The sequence below is a fragment of the Chiloscyllium plagiosum genome, unplaced genomic scaffold, assembly GCF_037043375.1.
Source record: "Chiloscyllium plagiosum isolate Xiang-an unplaced genomic scaffold, Cpla_swu_hap1 HiC_scaffold_8, whole genome shotgun sequence".
Taxonomy (NCBI): Eukaryota; Metazoa; Chordata; class Chondrichthyes; order Orectolobiformes; family Hemiscylliidae; genus Chiloscyllium; species Chiloscyllium plagiosum.
Genome location: NW_028270146.1, coordinates 32,422,725 through 32,440,144, shown reverse-complemented (window position 1 = coordinate 32,440,144; position 17,420 = coordinate 32,422,725). Strand labels below are relative to the sequence as shown.

The following is a 17,420-nucleotide window of genomic DNA, read 5'->3' as shown; positions in this document are numbered from 1 at the left end:
CTATGGTCAAGAGCAGCAATGACATACTTTGTGGTGGGTGGTGCCATTTAAAGTGGTATCTGGATTTGCATGTATAGTTGTGCATATGGAGACCAGAGGTTGCTGTTAGATTTCCTGCACCCTAACTGTTGAGAGCTGATTGCTTTTATCATTATTTTCATTGTACGGTTTGGACCAATAAATTACTGAGCAGATCTGGAACAACAGAAGTAAGAGCTAATGGTAAATGAGAAAAGCTGTTCCTGTTACAGAGTTGTAAAGCTCCACAAACATCTGCTTTGTCTTTCGAGAACAGCTTTCCAAGGTTAAGTAGTAGAAAGAGATTGCTTAGAGTTTTGCTTAATCACTTTTGATGTGAGGGATTAATACTGCAAGCATTATTTTAAGATGGCAAAGAACATATGATAGGAATAACTTGAATGTCTTTGTCATGACATATTTTATATTTTTATGTGTAAACCTTTTCTTCATATTATTTTTATACTCTTAAGAATTTTAAAAGATGCATGCTAATATTTCATTTAACAGGAAGACATGGAAAAACGAGGAGAAAGCAAGTTAATGAATGAAAAGAAATTGCGTGAGTTTTTGCTCAAAATTTATAAACATTATTTTGCTGAAAGCAGCACTATTATGAAAGAAGTATTATATTCTGTCAAGTTTATATACTGACTCACCACCTAACTCTTCAAAGCCAGATCATTCATCCCTGCAATTCCAAAAACATTTAAGACGCCCATCACTGTCCTTCACTTAGGCAGCACCCCATACACCACCTTAACTATTCTCTCCCTCTGCAACCACCAGTGCACAATGGCAGCAGTATGAGCCATCTTTAAGATGCACTGCAGCAACCATCAGGTTTCCTCAAATATCACTTTTGAAACATATGACCTCTGTTATCTAGGAGAACAAGGGCAGCAGGCAAGTGGGAATATCATCACTGTCAGTTCCCTTCCAAGTAACACACATCCTGACTTGCAACTATATTACTATTCCTTCACTATTGCTGGGTCAAAATCCTGAACTTCTTAACAGCATTGTTGGTGTAACTATATCTCACAGACTACAGTGGTTCATAAAGTTAAATCACTACAGTCTTTTCAAGGGCACATAGACAGACAACAGGTGGCAGGTTTGTCTTTAAGGTTCACATCCCAGAATGAATATGAAAAAAACATAACTCCAGTAAAGCAATGTATTTTGTATTAGTGGAGAGAGCTTTACTGTTGCTAAACAGTATGGGTAAATTCCCCTTATGGTATTAATGCCATCCTGTGGAGATAACTGGGGAGACAAAAAATGGTAAACAAAAGAAAGCTAACAAGGTATTGGGATGTATAAGATAAACAAAGCAGCCACACAGGCTGGTAATTGTCCCCAATCATGATATCCATCAGTTATCTTAACCAAGTTCTAACTTGCATCAGCTTAACTGTTAAGATGGCTCAGAATTTGCAGAGAATTGTTAGCATGATTATGGAAATTCCACTGTTTTCTCAGAGGGAATTTGAATATATCCAATGTATGTTAAAACATGATGTTTACAAGCTTCTTCGATATTTTGTGTCCTCTCTCAGATATTGTCATCAAAAACCTCATACTCATTTGCAAAGTTCCACCCATGTGAAAAATCAACTCATGCAAGTTATCTTGAGTTACACAAATAATGCACTGGTGTGGATTTTGGATCTACAATTTGGTCCAGTGTAGTTTGTATTATACTGACATCTCTGTAACAGCAGTTTCTGGTATCTTATAGCAATTTTCTTTGAGTTCTTCTTATTGAATCCAGCATTGTATTTGATTGCAGTACTGTCCCTTGAAGTGCAATTAAAGTTTTTAGGAGTCTCTCCCTGTCATATGTTCACAATGACAGCAACTGGAATTACTTTTTTAATTGGCATGCCATTATGTTACTACATAATGGTAGAAGAGCAGAGATGCTTGAGGTTCTGTGGGTGATATGTAAAGGCAGAAGCCACAGACTAGCTGAAGCCAAAAACACAGCAACATCATTATCGGGTGTTTTCTTGAACTGTGTTTAATCTGCTGGCATTACTTCACCAAAACAACAGATAAGAGCTGAATTGGCCGGACTGATTGCAGTCGGGATTAGAGTGGTGCTGGAAAAGCACAACAGGTCAGGCAGCAGGAAAAATCAACATTTTGGGCAAAAGCCCTTTATCAGGAATGAGGCAGGGACCCTCCGGGTTGGAGAGATAAATGGGAGGTGGGATGGGGCTGGGGAGAAGGTAGCCAAGAGTACAATAGGTGGATGTAAGTGGGATGTAGGTGATAGGTCAGAAAGGAGAGTGGAGCGGATAGGTGGGAAGGAAGATTGACAAGTAGGACCAGGTCATGAGGATGGTACTGAGCTGGAAGGTTGGAGCTGGGGTAAGGTGGGGGGAGGGGGAATGAGGTCTGTATTACAGTGTACTTTTTCTCAAACTGATGCAACTGATTTCTTCTGTTACTTGTTCTTTTTCACTCTTGCATTAAAGATCAAAATTAAATAATTTGTTTTTCTTTGCCAGTTTCATCTTTTAACAAAGATGGGAAGAGGAAGACTAAGTTAGGTCGTAGTCGTTCACTTGGTGGTCGGGTAGCTCCTCCAAAAATCACCACTGATAAATCCACGATGTAAGTAAGGTCAAATTAGGCAAATGCCTTAAAGCTAGGGGCAAGTTGTAAACATCACTTGTTCATGTTTCTTTCTATCCACAAAAATTATATCAACACAAATAATTTGATTTGATTTGAGAAATCAGACTTGTTAATCTAAACAATAGCACCACCTAGTTCTCAAAGCAAAAATTGTATTTAGCAGGTATATAACACAGAAATATTTCTTTGTGTAAATATAAATAATTTTGTATTTTGAGTTAATTTAGCAATAAAAATTTCTGGTTTATTTTTGGAGAGTTCTTAGTCCTCTACAAAATCAGTTGTGTCTATGATACATTTCGTTGTGGCTCTTAATCATTTCTACTGATAGCATCACAACGTTAGGCAGATTACTCGTGACCTTGTGGCCAGGTAATTTACAATCACTAATAGATAGTTTCAACTAGGTACTGATTTGACTTTAGTGCATACATTGTACATACTATCGTCCAGGTTTCCCAAAAGCCAGATAGTCACTTCTGCAGTATAGCTGGGAGTTGTGCATTGAGACCCTACAGAATTCCTAGAAAACCCTTATAGTCACCACTAGACTCTGACCCTGCAAAGGCCCCCTCTCCCCCACCCAAAGGAAAAAAAAGTACCACCACCACCACAGGCACTTGACTGCCCAGCAGGCCAAATATCCCCACCCATTTTGACTGCCTTCATCACTTAACCAATCTCTTTCCTACTTTGCGCTACTTATCCGGCATGTTACTTACTGGACACCTTGCCGTCCTGGCACCCGAGTGGCTGTCTGTGAAGCTGAGCATTTAAATAATGGATCAGATTTTAATCTAAGTATAACAGTGATGCTAACAACTTCCATTGTCATTTATATGCAAATCAGATTGCAACCTCAGGCATGTGCAAATGTAAAATTCAATGCAAAATATCTGGACCTACTTTACAAGATGTACTATTCTGCCTTTTTCTGTGCAAAAATTCACCTCCTCATCTGACTTCCCTTCTAATTTTACTGAACAGGGTTGTAATTATGGACTGAATTTTTCAAAGAAAATTATTGCTTGTCTATTTCAATCTAAGAGCATAAGTTTTGCTATTGCCAAGCAATTTTTTTGACACTGAAATTGAACATTCTCCAAGAATTGAATCCATTCCGTCAGCTTTTAATTGTTTCTGGAAATCTTTTAAAAAAAAAAGGCATGTTTAAACATTTTCTAAACCTCTTTTAGCTGTCTTAAAACATAGAGCATAGAACAATATAGCATAGTACAGGTCCTTGGGCCCTTGATGTTGTGTCAACCTTTTATCCTACTCTAAGATCAAACTAACCTACATAACCTTCAATTTACTATATTCCATGTGCCTACCCAAGAATCACTTAAATGTCTCTAATCTATCTGACTCTGCTACCAGTGCTGATAGTGCATTCCATGCACCCACCACTCTGTGTAAAGAACCAACCCCTGACATCCGCTCTGAACCTTCCTCCAATCAGCTTAAAATTATGTCCCTTTGTCATAGCTGTTTCTGCCCTGGGTAAAAGTCTTTGACTATTCATTCTACCTAGCCCCCTCATCATCTTGTAAGCCTCTATCAAGTCACCTCTCATCCTTCTTCGCTCCAATGAGAAAAGCTCTAGCTCCCTCAACCTTTCTTCATAAGACCTGCCCTTCAGTCCAGGCAGCAGCTTGATAAATCTCCTCTGCATCTTCTTTAAAGCTTCCACAACATTCCCATAATGAGGTTACCAGAACTGAACACAGTATTCCAAGAATGATCTAACCAGGGCATTGTAGAGCTGCAGCATAACCTCACAGCTCTTAAACTCAATCCCTCTGCTAATGAAAGACAACACACATACACCTTCTTAACCTATCAACTTGGGTGGCAACTTTGAGGGATCTATGGACATGGACCCCAAGATCCCTCTGTTCCTCCACACTGCCAAGAATCCTGCCTTTAACCCTGTATTGTGCATTCAAATTTGACCTTCTAAAATGAATCACTTCACACTTTTCCAGAATGAACTCCATCTGCCAGTTATCAGCCCAGTTCTGCATCCTGTTAATGTCCCATTACAACCTACAACAGCCCTCCACACTATCCACCACTCACCAATGCTTGTGTCATCAGCAAACTTACTAACCAACCTTTCCGCTTCCTCATCCAAGTCACTAATAAAAATCACAAAGAGCAGAGGACCCAGAACAGATCCCTGCGGAACACCACTGGTCATTGAGCTCCAAGCTGAATATGTCCATCTCCCACCACCCTCTGTCTTCTCTGAGCTAGCCAATTCTGTATCCAGAATTTCCCTGTATCCCATGCCTTCTTACTTTCTGAATGAGCCTACCATGGGGAACCTTATCAAATGCCTTGCTAAAATCCACGTATACCATATCCACTACTCTACCTTCATCAATGTATTTTGTCACATTCTCAAAGAATTCAATAAGGCTTATGAGACATGACCTGCCCCTCACAAAGGCATGCTGACTATCTCGAATCAAACTGTGGTTTTCCCAGTAATCATAAATCCTGTCTTTCAGAATCCCCTCCAATAATTTGCCCACCATAGATGTAAGACTGACTGGTCTGTAATTCCCAGGATTATCCCTATTCCCTTTCTTGAACAGGGGAGTTACTTTTGTCACTCTCTGATCATCTGGCACTACTCCAGTGCACAGTGAGGACGTAAAGATCATCGCCTAAGGCGTAGCAATCTTTTCCCTCACCTCCTGTAGTAACCTAGGGTATATCCCATATGGCCCAGGGGACTTATCTATCCTTATGTTTTTCAAAATTTTCAGCACATCCTCTTCTTAACATTAATCTGTTCGAGCATATCACGCTGTCCTCAGAAACTTCAAGGTCCCTCTCAGTAGTGAATACTGAAGCAAAGTATTTAGTAAGGACCTCCCCTACCTCCTCCAACTCCAGGCATAAGTTCCCTCCACTATCCCTGATTGTTCCTACCCTCACTCTGGCCATCCTCTTGCTCCTCACATAAGTGCCTTAGGGTTTTCTTAATTCTACCCGCTGAAGCTTTTTCTTGCTCCCTTCTAGCTCTCCTAAGTCCATTCTTCAGTTCCTTCCTGGCCACCCAGTAATCCTTTAGAGCCCTGTCTGATCCTTGCCTCCTCAGCTGTAAGTAAGCTTTCTTCTTCCTCTTGACTAACTGTTCCACATCCCTTGTCACCTAAGGTTCCTTCGCCTTACCATCCTTTCCTTGCCTAAGTGTGACAAAGCTATCCAGCACTATCAGCAAGTGCTCCCTAAACAACCTCCACATTTCTGTTGTGCATTTTCCTGAGAATGTCTGTTTCCAGTTTAGGCACCCCAGTTCCTGTCTAATAGCATTGTAGTTTCCCCCCCTCCCCCAATTAAATACTTTCCCATACCATCTGCTGCTATCCCTCTCCATGACTATAGTAAAGGTCAGGAAGTTGTGATCACTATTACTGAAATACACTCGTACTGAGAGATCTGACACCTAGCTTGGTTCGTTGCCAACTACAAAATCCAGTGTGGCCTCCCCTTTCATCAACCGATCTACATATTGAGTCAAGAATCCTTCCTGGACACACCTGACAAAAACTGCTCCATCCAAACTATTGGAACTAAGGAGGTTCCAATCATTATTAGGGAAGTTAAAATTACCCATGACAACATCCCTGTTGTTTCTGCACCTTTCCAAAACCTGTCTCCCAATCTACTCCTCCCTGTCTCTGCTGCTATTGGGGTGTCTGTAGAAAACGCCCAGTAAAGTAACTGCTCCTTCCTGTTTGTGACTTGAACCCATACTCACTTTGTAGACAAACCCTTCTCGATGACCTCCCTTTCTGTAACTGTGATACTATCCTTAATTAGCAATGCCACTCCCTCACCACTTTTATCTACCCCCTACCCCCCCCCCCCCCCCCCCCCCCCCCCCACACACACACACATTCCTTTTGAACAATCTAAACCTGGAACATCCGACAACCATTCCTGCCCCTGTGATATCCAAGTCTCTGTAGCGGCCACAACATCATAGTTCAAAGTACTAATCCATGCTCTATGTTTATCACCCTTATTCTTGTTGTTACTTGAGTTAAAATAGACACATTTCACCCCATCACACTGATTGAAAATTTGCCAACAGTCTGTCCCTCCTCACGGACTCTCTGCACGCTGTATTTGGCTATACACTAGCTACTCCATCCTCAGATCTGCAGCTCCGGTTCCCAACCCCCACACCCTCCCCCACCCGCCGTCCCCGCCAAACTAGTTTGAACTCTCCCGAAGAGCTCATGCAAACCTCCCACCCAGGATATTATTACTCCTTCAGTTCAGGTGCAATCCATCCTTCTTGTGCAGGTCCCACCTTCCCCAGAAGGTATTCCAAAGATATCTGAAGCCCTCCCTCCTACACCAGCCCTGCAGCCACATGTTCATCTGCACTCTCTCTCTGTTCCTAGCCTCACTAGCCCTTGGCACCAGTAGCAATCCTGAGATTACTATTCTGCTCGTCCAGTCTTTAGCTTTCAACCTAACTCCCTATATTCCCTTTTCAGGTCCTCATCCCTTTTCGTAGCACTGTCATTTGTACCAATGGATACTATGACTTCTGGCTGCTCACCATCCCCTTAAGAATCCTGTAGACTCGATCCAAGACATCCCTAATCCTGGCAACCAGGAGGCAGTATACCATCCAGGGTTTTCATTCGTGACCACAGAATCTCTTGCCTGTTCCTCTCATAATTGAATCACCTATCACCATCGCTCTCCTATTCTCCCCCCTTCCCTTCTCAGCCACAGAGACCTGGTTGCTGAGGCTTTCCCCTGGCAGGTCCCTCCCACCCCCACCCCCACCCCGTAACACTATCCAACAGTCTTCTCATCCAATCTTTCTTCCCATTTTTTTTCTCTTCTTTTATTATCTGACCTAATACTGAATTCACTAGTTTAACTGATACTTTTTAGTTCAGATTCTCTGTTGTTCCTGAACTGTTCATTCTGGTTAATTGAGGGGCTTGCCCTTTTCAGTTTCTTGCTGCTTTAAAGGGCACAACACAATATGCCACTTGTAGCGCTTTAACATTTAAATTAAAAGCTCACAGAAATGGGTAAGATTAATGGATGGTGAGCAGTGAGATTCATCATTTGCATAAATCCTCGCTTCTTATGTATATTATAAGTCAAATTATTTTAATTGAAATGTAAATAGAGCATCTCACATTCCTAATCACACATGTTTGCAATGTTTGTATTCAAGGAAACTTACTTCAGCAGCATCAAATTCTCAAATTGCTACAACTACAAAAAATGCTCTACTGTCATTTGGTAAGTAGATAATTCGCGTTTTTTTTTTGCAGCATCACAATCATTTGTGTACACTTCAAAAAGACGATTGAAGAATGCATTTCCAGCATGAGCTTGAAGGACCAAATGACTGCCTCCCATGTTGTCTGACACTATATTTTGTGTATAAAAAAATCAAATAGAAGAAATGATTAATCAGATTTTAATAATAAGTATAAATGTGTCATTGTCCTGGAGGAAAACCATGATTATCAGAAAGATTGAACATTGTGCAAGCAGATATATAATTGTTAATGTACAAAAATCTTGCGTTTGTGATGTATATCTTGCTATTGTTTGGTAAGCAAATGAAACTATTAATTTGTGCAAATAAAATGACATGAATAGTAAGTGAGGTAAATGATCAGGTAATTTATTTTCATTGTCTTGTTTGTCCTTTTGAGGTGAAAATAGCCATCTTTACCATTTGGGGTGTTCAGTAGAATCCCAGTGGGTATGTAGGTGATGGCAGTGGCCAAGCTGCAGCTGGAAGGTACTGCTGCGAATAGGATAGGACTCTGCAGACAATTAGATTTTGAACAAGTTGCTACTCGATATTTTCTCCCCTTGCTTTTTCTCATTCCCTGCACTTCTTTCAAAGGAGGCTCAGGTTGCACTTTTTTTCATCAGATGTGTGAGCTTCTCCCACAACTCTCAGTTGAAATTAAAACTCTTAAGCAGAGCCTTTTCAAATATCTTGAACCACTTCCTTTGACTGCCATGAGAGTGTACCATAGTCCTCAGCCCTCAGTAGTGGACTGCTGCAGCACACTGGTGTGATGTGAGAACTGTCCAAGTATGCCACAAAATTTTGTACAAAGATAATGAAAATCAATGTTAAATAAATTTGAAAGATTAATGCATTTGACCCTTATATAGTTTGTTGTTTGTGCTTTATTGCAAACCTGTCTCATGAGCCTGCAACCACAGTAAAAGTGATGTGTATGAGGAGTCAATTCAGCTGGAAAAGTGGGTGTGCCAAAGAAATTGGTGTCTTACTCAAGTGTGCAAGATATTGAAAAGGTTGGAAACCATTGCTAGGAAATTCTAGTTCATTAGGCAGACTCTCAGATATTTGAAGTCTGTCAATAAGGCTGGATTTTTGTTTTGACAATTCTTGCATGTGGCTCTTCATTGATGAAATGTTGCATAGATCAATGACCTTGCAATGATTTAATTAAGGATTTTCTGAATTAGGCCTGTATGTTACTTCTGTATTTTTGGTGCTATAAGAAGATTGAAATTGATATATGCACTGGGGAACAAATTCATGTGACATTGCATGTCCTGCATGATCATCAGCAAACAGGAAATTGTGAACTATGTCCTTAGAGAACTTGGCCATTGCCCAGAGAGTTGTCTGAGGTTGAATATCTTCCTTTACATATTTGACAAGTTCATTTTTGCTTGTACAGGTATAGACATCTTTATTCGTGCTATATGGTTCCTTGCTCTCCTTTAAACTGAAACAGTTCAATGAGCTTCTTCACCAGGTATTTACTTCCAGCCTTGGTGACCTCAGCTAGGATAGTCTCACTTCTGGAACTTTATTGCTAGGCAGAGATTTGTGTGGTTCTGTTTTCTCTGACCATATAGAAGGGTCGTCAGTGAATAAGTTGAACAGATTGAGGGAAGGATGTTGGTCAGGGTGCCAGGCAATTTTTTTTTAAGAATAGTTATGTAGTTTCTTCTCAGTTTTTAGAGATTGGAAACTGAGGTGTCCTCTCAGCATCTTATTTGAAAGACAGCCCTTTCCTAAACTCAAGCACCAATTTAAACTATCTGCTCAAGTTTAGAGTGTAGTCTGAAATCCATGGACTTCACTCTGAATTCTAAGCCAAACTGATATATGAGAGGAGAAAGTGAGGTCTGCAGATGCTGGAGATCAGAGCTGGAAATGTGTTGCTGGAAAAACGCAGCAGGTCAGGCAGCATCCAGGGAACAGGAGAATCGACGTTTCGGGCATAAGCCCTTCTTCAGGAATGAGGAAAGTTTGTCCAGCAGGCTAAGATAAAAGGTAGGGAGGAGGGACTTGGGGGAGGGGCGTCGGAAATGTGATAGGTGGAAAGAGGTCAAGGTGAGGGTGATAGGTCAGACTGGGGTGGGGGCAGAGAGGTCGGGAAGAAGATTGCAGGTTAGGAAGGCGGTGCTGAATTCGATGGATTTGACTGAGACAGGGTGGGGGGAGGGGAAATGAGGAAACTGGTGAAATCCGAGTTCATCCCTTGTGGTTGGAGGGTTCCTAGGCGGAAGATGAGGCGTTCTTCCTCCAACCGTCGTTTTGTTGTGGTCTGACGATGGAGGAGTCCAAAGACCTGCATATCCTTGGTGGAGTGGGAGGGGGAATTGAAATGTTGAGCTACAGGGTGGTTGGGTTGGTTGGTCCGGGTGTCCCAGAGGTGTTCTCTGAAACGCTCCGCAAGTAGCCGGCCTGTCTCCCCAATATAGAGGAGGCCACATCGGGTGCAGAGGATGCAATAGATGATGTGTGTGGAGGTGCAGGTGAATCTGTGGCGGATATGGAAGTTTCCTTTGGGGCCTTGGAGGGAGGTGAGGGGGGAGGTGTGGGCGCAAGTCTTGCACCTCCTGCGGTTGCAGGGGAAGGTGCCGGGAGTGGAGGTTGGGTTGGTGGGGGGTGTGGATCTGACGAGGGAGTCACGGAGGGAGTGGTCTTTACGGAATGCTGATAGGGGAGGGGAGGGAAATATATCCTTGGTGGTAGGGTCCGTTTGGAGGTAGCGGAAATGACGGCAGATGATGCGCTGTACATGGAGATTGGTGGGGTGGTAAGTGAGGACCAGTGGGGTTCTGTCCTGGTGGCGATTGGAGGGGCGGGGCTCAAGGGCGGAGGAGCGGGAAGTGGAAGAGATGCGGTGGAGGGTATCGTCGACCATGTCGGGGGGGAAATTGCAGTCCTTGGAGAAGGAGGCCATCTGGGTTGTGCGTTTTTGGAACTGGTCCTCCTGGGAGCAGATGCGGCGGAGTCGAAGGAATTGGGAGAATGGGATGGCGTTTTTACAGGGGGCAGGATGGGAGGAGGTGTAGTCCAGGTAGCTGTGGGAGTTGGTCGGTTTGTAGTAGATGTCCGTGTTGATTCGGTCGCCTGAGATAGAAGTAGAAAGGTCGAGGAAGGGGAGGGAGGAATCTGAGACTGTCCAGGTGAATTTGAGGTCGGGGTGGAAGGTGTTGGTGAAGTGGATGAACTGTTCAACCTCCTCGTGGGAGCACGAGGCGGCGCCGATACAGTCATCGATGTAGCGGAGGAAAAGGTGGGGGGTGGGGCCAGTGTAGTTGCGGAAGATGGATTGTTCCACATATCCTACGAAGAGGCAGGCATAGCTGGGGCCCATGCGGGTGCCCATGGCTACTCCTTTCGTTTGGAGGAAGTGGGAGGATTGGAAAGAGAAGTTGTTCAGGGTGAGGACCAGTTCAGTCAGTCGAAGGAGGGTGTCAGTGGAAGGGTACTGGTCGGTACGGCGGGAAAGAAAGAAGCGGAGGGCTTTGAGTCCTTCGTGATGGGGGATGGAGGTGTACAGGGACTGGATGTCCATGGTGAAAATAAGGCGTTGGGGACCGGGGAAGCGAAAATCATGGAGCAGGTGGAGGGCATGGGTGGTGTGTGTGAGAGTACTTACAAAAGTGATGATTGCAAATAGATTCTGGTTGTACCAATGAATTGTTATATTTATGTCATATATTAATAGCTAGAAGTATGCACTGGGAAATACAAATACTTGATTATGTAAACAAAATAACGTTTTTGTTCGTGTATTGTAAAATTACATTCTGCCTGCAACATGTCAATTTTATAAGATTGTCAACAGAAAAAAAAGCAAATGGTAACAGTGCCCCATTGCGTATACAAATGTCCTAATATGTTATACTTCACTTTAGATGGGATGCTTCAGAGTCATTCTTCAAGTTCTGGAGGGACTGCCAGCCTGCCAACTTGTTCTTCTCGTTTTTATTCAACGAACTCCAATGAACACAAAACAAACGGGAGTAAAGATACTCTTCCAAAGAAGTTTAACTTGTAAGTCCATGCATGTAAATTTGTTCTTTGGCTTGCAAGGCCAATAAATAAGATTTTTTTAATAAACATGCTTCCATTCACTTACCTTGCCCAACTTTCCTGAAGTTGCCACAACTTTGATTGTAATTGCTTCATAACTGTCAACTGTTTTGTACAGTCTTTACCCAAAATAGTAATTTTCATATAAGCCAAATGTTTCAGTCCTTGGATATAATCTTGTGCCCTCCCTCCCTATCAACAGCACAGGATTCTGACTTAGTGTAGTTTATAATACTGATTCAGTCACCTGTTTGCACTTTCTACCAGAGATTAGTGATAGAAATGTAAAAACATTTTAATTAAGCCAAAAGTTATTTACCTTCACCTTTAAAAATATTCAATGATCCCACCTCTACTGCCTTCTGAAACAGAGTTCCAAAATCTCACAATATGCTGAGAAAAAAATCTGCTCATTGTTGTCCTAGAAGGGTGACTTCTAAATTTTAAATGAACAGTCCTAGTTCTGGACTCACTGACAAAAGGCAAAATCCTTTTTCATAACCAATTTGTCAAGATCGCTCAGGATCTTATATGCTTCAATCAAGTACCTCTCGTTTTTCAGAATTCCAATCTCTCCAAGTTTTTCTCACAAGACAAATTCCTCAGTCCCCGTATCAATCTGGTAAATCTTTTCCCCTTTAAATAAGCAGACCAAATGTCCACACAGTATTTAAAATGTAATCTCACCAGTGTTCTGTATAAATGAAACATAACAACTTTAAGTTTATGTTCAATTCTTTCCATAGTGAAGAATATTAACTGACTTAATCGCTAGCTGTACCTATGTGCTTTATTTTTGTGACTTTTGCACTAGAACACCTAGATCCCTCCACACCTCAGAATTGTGCCATCACTCTTCATTTAAGTACTCACCTTTTTTATTCTTCCCATTGAAGTGAACAACTTCACATTTTCCCATGTTATACTCCATTTGCAAGTTTTTTTTGCCCATTCACTCAAACGTGTGCATTCTTCCTCTTCACAGCATACTTTCCTACCTATTGCGTATTCTGCAAATTTAGCTCCCATGCCTACATTCCACTCATCTAACAAGTTGATATAAATTATTAAAAATTAAGGCCTCAGCACAACCCCTGCAGAACTCGACATCCTGCCAACCAGAAAAAGACCTGTTTTTGCTCCCTTCTCTTTTCGACCAATCTTCTATCAATGCTAATATGTTATCGCCTCTACAATAAGCTACTGCTCTGCCCTTTTATAACCTTTCATATGGTACTTTGGCAGATACCTTCTGGAAGGAGATGTGTAAGATAAGGCGTTGGGGACCGGGGAAGTCAAACTCATGGAGGAGGTGGAGGGCATTCATCCACTTTACTAACACCTTCCACCCCGACCTCAAATTTATCTGGACCATCTCAGACTCCTCCCTTCCCTTCCTAGACCTCTTCATTTTTATCTCGGATGACCGAATCAACACGGACGTTTACTATAAACCGACTGACTCCCCCAGCTACCTAGATTACACCTCCTCCCACCCTGCCCCCTGTAAAAACGCCATCCCATATTCCCAATTCCTTCGCCTTTGCCGCATCTGCTCCCAGGAGGACCAATTCCAATACCGAACGACCCAGATGGCCTCCTTCTTCAAAGACCGCAATTTCCCCTCAGACGTGGTTGACGATGCTCTCCACTGCATCTCCTCCACTTCCCGCTCCTCCGCCCCTCCAATCGCCACCAGGACAGAACCCCACTGGTCCTCACCTACCACTCCACCAACCTCCAGATACATTGTATCATCCTTTGTCATTTCCGCCACCTCCAAACAGACCCCACCACCAAGGATATATTTCCCTCCCCACCCCTATCAGCGTTCCAGAAAGACCACTCACTCCGCGACTCCCTTGTCAGATCCACACACCCCACCAACCCAACCTCCACTCCTGGCACCTTCCCCTGCAACCGCAAGAAATGCAAAACTTGTGCCCACACCTCGCCCCTTACTTCCCTCCAAGGCCCTAAGGGATCCTTCCATATCCATCAGAAATTCACCTGCACCTCCACACACATCATTTACTGCATCCGCTGCACCCGATGTGGCCTCCTATACATTGGGGAGACAGGCCGCCTACTTGCAGAACGTTTCAGAGAACACCTCTGGGACATCCGACCAATCAACCCAACCGCCCCGTGGCTGAACATTTTAACTCCCCCTCCCACTCTGCCAAGGACATGCAGGTCCTTGGCTTCCTCCATCGCCAGACCATGGCAACACGACGCCTGGAGGAAGAATGCCTCATCTTCCGCCTAGGAACCGTCCAACCACAAGGGATGAATGCAGATTTCTCCAGCTTTCTCATTTCCCCTCCCCCCACCTTTTCTCAGTCCCAACCCTCAGACTCAGCACCGCCTTTTTGACCTGCAATCTTCTTCCCGACCTCTCCGCCCCCACCCCCTCTCCGGCCTATCACCCGCACCTTAACCTCCTTCCACCTATCGTATTCCCAACGCCCCTCCCCCAAGTCCCTCCTCCCTACCTTTTATTTTAGCCTGCTTGGCACATCCTCCCCATTCCTGAAGAAGGGCTTATGCCCGAAACGTCGATTCTCCTGTTCCTTTGATGCTGCGCTTTTCCAGCAACACATTTTTAAGCAAATACCTTCTGGATCCAAATAAGTCAGTGGGTTCTTCTCATCCACAGCGTGAGTAACTGCTTCAAAGAGCTTCAACAAATTGAACATAATTTTCTTTTTACAAAACCATGCTGACCTTTCCCAATGACTTAGAGTTTTTCTAGGTACCCAACTATACTTCTTTAATCGTTGATTTAACTCCATCCGCACCATTTTCCTAACTTCTGCATCCCTGCCTTATTGGTTGGAAGAGTTATATTTGCTACTTTGCAGTCTGATGGAACCTTTATAGCCAGTAAATTTTGGAAAATTAACCAACACATCTGTTTCCTCAAAAAGCAACCTCTTTTATCAACCTAGGATAAAAGATAGGATAGTCTATCTGGATATGAAGATGTGTCAGCCCAGACCACAGCTCCATCAACTTGCTTAGTACCACTTCCCTTGTGACTGTAATTTCACTAAATTCCTCTCTCCATTCCACCTCCTGACTTAGAACCGTTACTGGGTTTTTTTCTATCCCTGTGGTGAAGACAGGCAAAATATTTGTTCATTTCATCCACCATTTCCATATTTTCTACCACTAGGAGCATAGGACTTAAGAGCTGCCATAGGCAATTCAGACCCTCAAGCCTGATCCGCCATCTCCTGCCTGCTCCCCATAGCCCTTTATCCCACTTTTCATCTAATTCACTAATGCCCATAAGGAAAGGAAACAGTCACCCTTACTTGTCTGGCCTACAAGTGACCCCAGACTCACAGCAATGTGGTTGACACTTAACTGCCTTCTGGGTAATTAGGGATAGGTAATAAATGCTGGCCTGGCCAGCGATGCCTACATCCCATGAATGAAAAAAAATCCTCAGTCAGATCCACCCTCATTCTTCAGAACTCCAGCGATGACAAGCCCAAGCTATTCAACCGCTCCTCGTATGGCAGCGCTTTCATCCCTGGAATTATAGAATCACAATGTCTTGGAGATGTACAGCATGGCAACCGACCCTTCAGTCCAACTTGTCAATGTCAACCAGAAATTCTAAATTAATCCATCCTCATTTGCCAGCACCCAGCCCATATCGCTGTAACCCCTTCCTAATCATATACCCATCCAGATGCCTTTTAAATGTTGTAATTGGACCAGCCTCCACCACTTCCTCTGGCAGCTCATTCCATACACACACCCACCTCAACCTGGTGAATCTCCTCTGAACTACCCCCAGTGCCACCACATCTTTTGTCTAGTAAGGAGGTCAAAACTCCAGGCGTGGTCTCACTAACGTCTTAGATAATTGGCACAACACTTGTTTACTTCTTTAATTCAATTCTTTTGCAATAAGTACCAGGATTTCATTTGCTTTCTTGTTATAATGCTGCACCTGCATACGCACTTTCTGCAATTCAAGCACAAAGATGCCCATATCCTTCTGTACTGATGCACATTTGAGTGTGTTTCTCATTTTAAAATAATAACTTGCCCTTTTATTTTCCAGCTAAATGGATAACCTTGCACTTACCCACATTAAACCCCACCTGCCAGATTCTGGCTCCCATTCTCCTAGCCTGTCAATATCCATCTGTAAACTGTTTATGTCCTCATTTCCTACTTATTTAAGTAACACCTGCAAAGTTTGCTATATTGCACTCTGTCCCTGCTTGCAGATCATTTATGTAGATTGTAAATAGTTGAGGTCTGAGAACTGAACCCTGTGACACCCCAATAGTTAGAGAAGGACCTATTTATCCTCGTTCTCTGCTTTCTGTCAGTTAGCCAATCCTCTATCTAAACCAATACTCTATCTTTAACCCCATGGAATCTAACTTTCTAGATCAGTCTTTTAAGTGGCACCTTGTCAAATGCCTTTTGGAAGTTTAGATATACCACACCCATCAGATATCCATTATCTACCTTGCTGGTTACATCCTCAAAGAACTCCAAATTTGTCAAGCATGACTTGTCCTTCATGAAACTGTGCTGATACTTGTGAATTAAGCTTCGTTTTTCCAAGTGTTTAGTTATGTCATCCTTTATGATTAGATTAGATTAGTTTAGATTACTTACAGTGTGGAAACAGGCCCTTCGGCCCAACAAGTCCACACCGACCTGCCGAAGTGCAACCCACCCATTGACTCCAGCAATTTTCTTACCATAGAGGTCAAGCAAACTAACTGGTCTGTAGTTTCTCATTTTGTGCCCATCTTTGTTTTTGAATAAGGGTGTCACATTAGCATGTTTCCAGTCCACTGGTACCTTTCCAGAATCCAGAGAATTTTGGAATATCATAACTAATGCATCCACTATCTGTGCTACCACCTCCTTTAATATGCTAGGATGCAAGCCATCAGGCGTACCTGCCTTTAATCCCATCAGTTTACTTAATACCTTTTCCCTAGTTATAGCAATTTCATCAAATTTCTCTGTAGAAGCTGTTTTGTTAAGGAGAAGAAATTATCTTCCTCTGAGAAAAGAGAGACAACATATTGGTTTAGTGCCTCTGCCATTTCTGAGTTTCCCATTTATTACCTCACCGTTTTCATCCTCTGAAGGGCCAACATTTGCTTTCACTATTTGCTTCCTTTTTGTAGAAGCTTTTGATATCAGTGCTTATGTTTTCTGCTAGTTTCCTTTCATCATTAATCTTAACTCTTTTGATTTTGTTTTTAGTAATCCTTTGCTGACATTTAAAGTTCTCCCAATCCTCCAGAGTGCCACTAACTTTTGCAGTATGATATACCCTAGTCTTTGCCTATCTGTTATCCTTGATTTCCATATTAAACCGTGG

The 17,420-nt window shown here is 42.8% G+C and overlaps 1 protein-coding gene across 5 annotated transcripts in view; it reads left to right on the top strand.

Moving 5' to 3' along the window:
- Positions 1-17,420, top strand: part of ppp4r4 (protein phosphatase 4, regulatory subunit 4) — a 186,495-nt gene that overhangs the window by 163,432 nt on the left and 5,643 nt on the right. For all 5 annotated transcript variants that reach the window (XM_087989669.1, XM_043697169.2, XM_043697170.2 and 2 more), the window contains 4 exons: positions 529-580; positions 2,538-2,643; positions 7,892-7,959; positions 11,872-12,010. In XM_087989669.1, the coding sequence (XP_087845795.1) occupies positions 529-580; positions 2,538-2,643; positions 7,892-7,959; positions 11,872-12,010 (365 nt within the window). The remainder of the gene's footprint in view (positions 1-528; positions 581-2,537; positions 2,644-7,891; positions 7,960-11,871; positions 12,011-17,420) is intronic.